This window comes from Brienomyrus brachyistius, chromosome 8, assembly GCF_023856365.1.
Source record: "Brienomyrus brachyistius isolate T26 chromosome 8, BBRACH_0.4, whole genome shotgun sequence".
Lineage (NCBI taxonomy): Eukaryota > Metazoa > Chordata > Actinopteri > Osteoglossiformes > Mormyridae > Brienomyrus > Brienomyrus brachyistius.
In genome coordinates this window covers 2,383,657-2,392,517 of record NC_064540.1, presented here as the reverse complement: position 1 = coordinate 2,392,517, position 8,861 = coordinate 2,383,657, and the positions used below count along the sequence as shown (strand labels likewise).

The 8,861-nt window shown below is 45.7% G+C and overlaps 1 protein-coding gene across 1 annotated transcript; it reads right to left on the bottom strand.

Annotated features, from left to right (window-relative positions):
* Window positions 1-1,128: 1,128 nt before the first annotated feature.
* On the bottom strand, window positions 1,129-5,462 carry tarbp2 (TAR (HIV) RNA binding protein 2). Its single transcript, XM_049022774.1, has 7 exons — window positions 5,198-5,462; window positions 4,367-4,717; window positions 3,939-4,008; window positions 3,600-3,717; window positions 3,312-3,439; window positions 2,535-2,727; window positions 1,129-2,110 (listed from the first exon to the last, which is right to left on the bottom strand). Exons 1-7 carry the CDS (start codon window positions 5,248-5,250, stop codon window positions 1,953-1,955), a joined length of 1,071 nt encoding a protein of 356 aa, XP_048878731.1. The 5' UTR covers window positions 5,251-5,462; the 3' UTR covers window positions 1,129-1,952.
* Window positions 5,463-8,861: the final 3,399 nt, after the last annotated feature.

The window sequence follows — 8,861 nt, the reverse complement described above, 5'->3', positions numbered from 1 at the left end:
TCGCCTTATCTTCTTAATCTTTAACAAAGCCACTCAGTTTTGGGGGGAGACGAGAATATGCAGAGCCGGTCTGCAAAGGTGTGAAACACGATAAGCCCAGTAACATCGTAAGAGCACATTTCTGGACAGATGTTTCATCTCCAGAGAAGCTCAGGGCTTTACTCACATTTGGAGCTCTTACAGTAAACACTAACATTGTCAAACAACGTTTCTAGGTCTGATCTAAAGTTACGAATCACTGCTGAACTGACATTTAAGGGGAGGGGTTTCAAAGGTAATTCACTGGCAAATTGCACCATGTTGCATTACGATTGTCCTCAGTGGAGCCTCACGCTTTCAGGCCAGCACACTCGTTAACACTAAAGAGGTAGATCAAAGAGTAAAAGACTCCAATACCTAATCCAACATTTGGCAATGAGGAAAGATTTGGAACGTAGAAGCACTATTTACACAAACCAGTCAATGAACAAAAGAATAGTATTCACTCTTCTAAAACTGATCCATCGTCAAAAAGCTGACCAATCCATGTAAAGTCTATATTCCATGTAAGCTTAGCACTCGTTTTACTATTAACATACATTATTAAAATCAACTGCGTAAAACACAAAACATAATTGACGCTTCCATTTCTGTGCTGTAAATTTTCATGGCACATTTCTACTTGAAATTCAAAGTAGCACTCAAGGTGACATGCCATAGCTCATACAAACATCTTCCTCACACTCAAGTTGAGCTTATTTCAGAGTCCCAGACTTGTTCAGGCATGAGATAAAGATTTGTATCATGAGCAAGGTCACTGACTTTAGTAAATGAGTTGTTCAGTGATTTGCATTGAGGTTGATATTAAACATTTCATTCTAGAATTTCCTCAGCAGAAGCTGAAGCAGTTCTAAGCATCTTTTGTTGGGAGTCAGGCAATGGCATGGACGATGGGTGGCAATGCCACTCACAGAGAAACAGCGACATCTTGTGGCCAAAAATGGGTAACGACACAGACATTTCTCTTCGTTGCATATCAAGTAACGTTTCTGGATGCGTAAACACTCCATTAAAAACCTTTAAGAGCTGAAAGCTAAAACACCCAAGACAGAAATTAGCAAATTTTCTGCAATCTACCCGCCATCTGCATTATGCCAGACTCAAAATAAGTTTATTTGAAAATCATTTAAAAACAGAATTTCAAGAGTGTTAAATTAATGAGGTATAAATAAAACTTTGCCATTTATTGATTTTCCTGCTAAACTGTAGGTTAAACCTTAAAAATGGTGGGCGGACGCATCTCTTATCTAATAAGTTCAAGTGCTCACCTGCTCACCCATTTCCGCTGAGGAGTGACGACCACGTAAAACACCTCCATCGCACAGGGGGCCAAAATGCAACAATGCGTCGCGTCTTAAATCCCAGACTACCTACAATAATCTTTGAAACCTCCCGTTTGAGTTTTGACATTTAAAATAGTTTTGCTGGAAGAATAAAAATGACAAAAAAACATCAATATCGTTTCCATGAAAAGTTAAAAAAAAAAAAAATACATGAACTGACCTAAGATGCCCAATGCGGAAAACGGACAGAAACATTCTTAATTGGGGAAGCACGTACATCTTTAGCAGTTCGTGACTCCAAGACGCCCCTGAATCCCTCACCGTTATCTATGGAAACAGAAGTTTGAAATCCGCAGCTCAGACACAACGAAGACGTTAAAGGGAGTCGCTTTGGTGGGGATCAAGAATTCAAGCTTGATTTCCACCTTCAGTTACCCACTAATTTTTTGACTGCCACCTAAATCCTTCTCTTCAGAGTCCCTAAGACGCAGACCCAGGGTGGAGGGGAGGTGGGGGACTCACATCCGCCATGGCAACCCAGCCCGGGCAGGCTGGAACGATGGATGGAAGGATGGCACAGACGTCTAGGTCACAGAGGGCGGTGCTTGGGTGGGAGGGGCTGCTGGACGGTCACTTGGTGCCAGCCATGATCTTGAGGTACTGCAGCGCATTGCGGGCGGCACTGGCACGGGCGGCATCCAGGCTGGGCGCGAATCCATGGCACACTGTGACGGGTTGGGTAGACAGCTCCACCAGGCACTGGGACATGCCGCTCAGACTGCGTTCTTCTGAGAGCCGAAAGAAAACAACCTCAAACAGCTACATGGATGAATAAAGTGCTCTTTCAACACCAATATATAAAGGGGGGGGGGCGCATTTACTGCTGGGCAGAGAGGTGTGGTGACACACGAGCTATACTTACTGGCAGCAAAGTGCCACAGTTTAAAGCAAGTCGCGGGGTATTTTTAGAAAAGGCAAGAGGCAATTACGGCACAAGCGGCATGAGCAAAGCAATTTTGCTTGCAGATTTAAGGCCTCCGCTAGCTTCCGAAGTTAGAAGCTTAAGAACCTCCTTCAGTTAGAACCATTAAGGGTGAAACCAGACCGAAAATCACCCAGACGTCGCGCCTGCTCGCTTCATCCCCCCATACCGCTGCAAAGAGGAGACGCATGAGCGAAGCCGGGAGACGCCGCGCAGATGCCAGGGCTCACCCAGGTCCAGGTAGCTGACGTCGAAGCGCTGCTCTTCGGACAGGTCCTGCAGCAGGGCGCAGAAGTTAGAGTCGGGTTCCCCCAGAGGCTGGCTGCGCAGCTGCAGGATCTTCTCCCCCGCCGAGTTCCTCAGCGAGTCCCATGTGCAGCCAAAATTTTTGCCTTTGCCTCCATCGAGTCGGCCGCTCATGTGCTGCGTGGGGAGAGATGGGAGCCATAGAGGAGCAACGTGGGCATCCCTTTCATTACCAGGCATTCAGCCAGACACCTGACATGTTAAGTCTAAACCAGTGTTTCTCAACCCAGTCCCCCAAAGACCGCCAGCAGTCCACATTTTTGCTCCCTCCCAACTTTCAACAATAGGTATTCGGAGTTATTGATTGGCTGGCAATTTAGATGGAGCAAAAATGTGGACTGTCTGAGATTCTCTGAGGATCGGGTAGAGAAGTGACCTGCTGTTTTTGCCAATTGAAGGTTTTGCTGGTGTAATTCAGGCCAAATACTGCACCCTTAGCCTCTAAGCTACCTGCTACCCCAGGTAACTTCAAAATCCAATAATTCTAATAAGAACAATGTACTGCTGTTATAAAACACATTTCTCATGCTGCTTAATCACCGGCAATGTGTAGGACCTACCTGGGGGATGCAAGATGCCCAACAGACAGGAATTACTGTGCATTAAACTCTTACACCACCTTCCCTCTGACATCCACTATGAAAATAAGCCTGACAATCCAACAGCCCCTCCCCGCAGGCCCTCCCCCCAGCGCCACTCACCATACTGAATGTGTCATCCTCAGCCTCGGCCTCTTGGTTGCTCCGCAGCTCCATGGGCACGTCGTGGATGCGGGAGAGCATCTTCGCTGCCGCATTGCGCTTGGCCAGCTTCTTGGATGTGCCGCTTCCTGGAAAAGCGGCAAGGCCAGAGGAGGGGGGGAGGGGAGTGGGGGAGAAGATGGGGTGGAGCATAGTCCCCGAATCAGACGCAAGCTGAAATAATGACAATTCGGCATCAAAATATCACGCCAAGGTTGGCAAAAAGGGCCCAGAGCAGAGCCGACGCACCGATCTCAACGAATCTCTCCACTCGGCACGTCATGGTGAACTCCTTACGGTGAGCCGGGCCTGACTCCTGGGTCACGGTGTACTCCGGCAATCGCCAACCCTTCTGCACCACCAGCTCCTGATGGTGTTGGTAAGGTGGAGGCGTGCAGAAGCAAGCAATTTGGCCAGGGTGACCAGTTTGAATTGCAAGAAAAGACGGAGACAGATTTTTTTTAATTATGTAGAACAGACTACAGAATGCATAAACTAATATTTATGACAAGCAAACGGGCACTTACATCTATGTATTTAAATAAAAAAATACACACAGAAACAGTCCAGCGTCCCACTCAAACTCACCTGTAGGGCACCTACTGGATTGCATTCTGCCTGCGGTGTGGAGCTGGACATTTTCAAGTCTGGCTGAGAGCTGAAGAGAACAAGTTTGCTAGTTACTGGGCAAGTTAAGTATGGAGTCCTGCAGTGTCCAGGGGAGAAATAAATACACCCAACACCAAAAGACACCAAACCGGTAAGACATAAAACAACAAATGCATCCCACCACTGCTACCCTTCAACAGCAAAACAGGAGATTAAATGTGCGACAAAAAGATTCCAGACATGCCTGCTTTCTGTCTGGCCCACAGAGTAGTAGGAAAAGTGGTTAAAGACTCATTGAAGTTCTAATGGGAATCCCACTGTCATACAGTAGTGTATTTACCCTGAACTTTTACTATAAATATCCACTAAACAATAACAACAGTTCAGAAGCGCCACACTCTACTTACTGTACTCCATCCATGGGTGCCTTCACCCCAATTACATCATCGTCGTCTCCTGCCCCAATGCAAACGCCGCTCGCTTCAGGACTGCAAAGCTCTGCACCGATCCCATCCATCCCTCCTTTAAGCATCTTGAGGGCAGCCTCCGCGGCCTTGTGCTTAGCAGCCTTCTTGCTGGGCCCCTGGCCGGTGCAGCTGATCTCGCCCACAGACACGCGGAAAGTGAAGTTGGGCTGGTGGGCCTGACCCTCCGCCTTCAGCAGGTCATACACGGGGGTCTTGCCTATCCGCGTTCCATACTCCTGCAGCAAACTGATGGGCGTCTTCCCAGGGTTCACAGCCAGCATTTGCTCAATACTGTAACTCAAAGGAAACAAGGCAAGATATCACTGGGGTCTAGTCTCCAAAAATACTTCAACTGCATTTAACAAGTTAATTTTACGACTGGGCCAAATAAATCTCGCTGAAGGCATGTATAGCACTCTGTCACCAGTTTTCAAATGATATTTGGTTATGCACGTGGAGAAGCTTATAAATAACATTGATCAGCTGTCATTCATAGCAATCTGACACGACAAATTGGTCGGCTTGATTAGAATATGATTAGTATAATCAGACGAGTTGCAAGTACCGGATTAGTCAACGCGTTTGACATGGATGAGACACGGGTTGAATGTTACTTTATGGCCTGAAGGATGTCCTTGCCAAATATGAATCGAAGGCACCAAAAGCATAACCCCAGACTGCTCGCTAAGTAAGTATTAACCAAACAAAATATGTCATTTTAAAAGCAAAAACACCACCCGTATCACCCCCCGCACGTCGCATGTCCCTTACCTGGAGCACCCAGAGTTTCTCTTGCAGCTGCCCAATGTTTTCTCGTCGTTCATTCCCTACTTACGAAACAAAAGCCAAACGGTTCCAGATTACAGACCCACATGTGACAAAGCAATCGGTTTCATCGGCGCTTCCCACAGCAACGCTGAGAGCGACATGAAGGACAAGTGGCCCTATTTACATCGGCCGTTTCGGGGCATTTCTAACTGTATAATTGACGGCAGGACATTATACTTGAAGTCCTTGCGGGTCCTGCACACGCAAAGGAACCGGCCGAATAAGCCGGGTTTTCATTGGTTACTGCTTAGCAACCTTCCTCTTCGTAGGGTTTAAATTCTGACCAATCACGTCGCGCAGAAGCCAGCGATGTCAGCGATGCTTAGTGAGAGCGGATTTTGCGGTTTTCCCCATCGTAATGTTTGTCCATCTTTTGATGATTGCACCGATATCCAGTAATATTGCTCTGACGAGTTGAGCTGCTTTGTCGAGGTAGGCTACCGTATGGTTAATCAATAGTCCTAACCCTAACCCCCCAAAAACACCTAAAATTCCAAATCGGTGGAACTGCACATGCGCAGAAAGGCTCGATAACACGTCTCGATAGGTAGCCCAACGCGTCAGAACAATATCAACAAGTGCAATTAAACATTATGAATACATTTTCTTTCTGGGATACAATATGCAGTAAAAGGTGTATTTATGTGACAGTTTACATGAATTTGTTTAGGCCTATAGAAATCATTAGTTTTCTTTTAACCTTCATCATAAGATGCCTTAATTATTGGAAATGATTTTAAGTGAGGCTTTTACTTTATCTCTTCTTTTTTTGATTGTATACACTAGTATAGCCTTTATCTACTGCATCCATCCTTCTTTCCATCCATTATCTGTACTATCTTATCCTATTCATGTTCTCGGTGTGCTGGTAAATGTTATTCAAAATCCATCCATCCATCCATTTTCCAATCCGCTTATCCTATTGGGTCGCGGGGGGTCCGGAGCCTATCCCGGAAGCAATGGGCACGAGGCTGGGAACAACCCAGGATGGGGGGCCAGCTCATCGCAGGGCACACTCACACACCATTCACTCACACATACACACCTATGGGCAATTTTGCAACTCCAATTAGCCTCAGCATGTTTTTGGACTGTGGGGGGAAACCGGAGTACCCGGAGGTGGGGAGAACATGCAAACTCCACACACATGTGACCCAGGCTGAGATTCGAACCCAGGTACCAGAGGTGTGAGGCAACAGTGCTAACCACTGCACCACCATGCCGCCCCGTTATTCAAAATCATGGTATTGTTAATTTCGGTATACATTTCTGAAGCTGAATCATCTGCTGTATGTTAGTTGCAGTTTAAAGAAACCTTCTAATTTCATCCTTTGTGGGTGAGACAATTGCCACATGGCAAAAAGCTTTCTTGCGATTTGTATAGACTGCTGGTTTAACTAATCTGTAGGCAACGGCGTATAAGAACGTAATGCATAGCTGACGACACTTTAGTCCTAGTATGAATTCACTTAGTGTAGAAACTTTCGCATTTAACTGAAAGAATATTGACAGAAATACATCTATTTTCAATCGACAATAAATATCTCATATTTCATATTCACTTTTAAGCAGTACTATAGTATTAAAAAGTACAACTTAAACAACTAGGTTAGGAATTGTATTACGCTGTTACATCGTAGCCGACATAGACTATCAACCCATCCATCCATCCATTTTCCAAACCGCTTATCCTACTGGGTTGCGGGGGGTCCGGACCGACATAGATTAGCTTTCGGAAAATCATTGTGGGGAAAATGGTGACGGTGATGTAGTTAAGTATCCTGACGCAAGAGGGCAGCATTTTCTCGCAGGTAATTTACCAATGTCTTTCAACTGAAAAAAAAAAAATCTGGTAGCCAACTCCAGTCCTGCAGGGCCGCAGGGGTTTCTGGTTTTCATATATCTACAGATTGTTATTTCTTGCTCCGAATGAAACGTGTACTCTTCATAAAGGGGGCCGAAACAAACAAACAAACAAAAAAACAAATAGATGAAATAATACTTATGTCCTGCTTTCACCTGTGTCTATTTCTGACCAGCCTGAAAATACCCACCTTCCTCGGCTAATCTAAAAGGATGTATATGGGAACTGAGAGCGGGATATACATACAATAATGCTACAGTAAAGTGGGTTTCAAATATATTTGTTTTTTCTATTCACAAGCAATTGGCATCCCTTCCAGGGGTCCCGGTGCCGAATTTCTCCTGGGACACGCTCCAGCTTCACCACAACCCTCTACTGGATAGAAGGATGCATATACTGCTCATCGTGATTATTATTCTCCTTGAACATTACAGGCATTTCAGAATGTCTGTGAATGGATGAAAAACGTAGGTGACTCAAATAGCAGCGCTCAGTAATTTTATACAGTGAATGGCAGCAAAAGTGATGCATCCCTGTGTCATTTTAAGAGCTTTGTAATTGCATTGCAAAATGCTGATTTGCGATCACATTTGTAATAGATTTGTTAGTATGTCTGTTATTCTGTTACCTGTTGATGAATCGTGGAGTTCAAGAAAAAAAAACAGTCTAAGTCAATGCCCAGCGTATGATGGGCCATTTTAATTAAGTCTGGGTCAAAAACCATAGCACATTCTGAAAAGATATCATTGAGAAACAAGTATAGCTAAATGAACAATTTTTTCCTTCCCCAATATGATGTGTTTCCTTTTTTGTGTGTGTTTTGATCCTACTCCTGCGGCCGGGCTTCTCTGTGGTGAGGCGCGGGTTCGAATGGCGCTCCAGTGTTATTTTTGGCGGCTGCGATGGTTGGTGGCTCTCGGGGAGAGAGGAGACAGCGGGGGGATAGCTCCCGTCCAAAACCGAGACCGTTTAAGGGATTTCTCATCTGAAGGAATAGCTCCGTAATGATCGGGAGTCATTATGCGCGCACAGGAACCAGCGATGCGCGCACATGCGGTGCAATACGCTGTAGCTCCTCCACGCGCCGCGATAAGCGAATGACACGTCATGTTAACGAAATTAAAAGTAAGCATACGCTTTAGTCTATGCGAGTTCTTTTTTGCCTTATGTAAATTTGGACAACTTTAAAAGACAGATTTTCCCTTCTTTCTTAAAAGACTGACAATTTTTGTATCCCGTCAGACAACCCCCCCTCCCATACTACTCTGTAACATTTTGTCAAAAACAGAGCTTTTCTTACTTTACTTACTTGGCCGAGCTTCAAGTGAATATTATTATTTTATTTTATTTATTTATTTTTCTGTGGTGAGTGTGTGAGCCTGTGTGTGTGCGCGTGTGCTTTAGGCCACAGAGATATTTGAATTTCTTCAGGATATTAAATAAACATACAGCGGCAGCAGCCCCAGCAACACGCCGCCTGCCAGTTGGATGGGGGAAGGGGGAGAGCTGCGGCCGTGACTTAGGGGGGGTTTAGCGGCTGTTGGTCAGGGCCCTAGCCGGACACGCTGGCGCCTCGCGCTGGAGGACTTCTGAACCACCACACTCCTCCGTCTCAGCCCTGCCAACCCGGCCTCTCTCTCTCTTCCAACCCAAATTGCTCTCTCCTTCCCTCCCACCCTCTCTCTCTCTCTCTCTCTCTCTCTCTCTCTCTCTCTCCTTCATACACACACATACTTTCCTTCT

What these genes read in the sequence shown, in the direction of transcription:
- tarbp2 (XM_049022774.1), bottom strand. Translation starts at nt 5,250, where the DNA reads ATGAACGACGAGAAAACATTGGGCAGCTGCAAGAGAAACTCTGGGTGC. An exon ending in ATCCAGTAGGTGCCCTACAG is followed by an intron (nt 3,718 to 3,938) that starts GTGAGTTTGAGT and finishes CAACACCATCAG; the next exon opens with GAGCTGGTGGTGCAGAAGGG. An exon ending in AGGATGACACATTCAGTATG is followed by an intron (nt 2,728 to 3,311) that starts GTGAGTGGCGCT and finishes CTCCCCACGCAG; the next exon opens with CACATGAGCGGCCGACTCGA.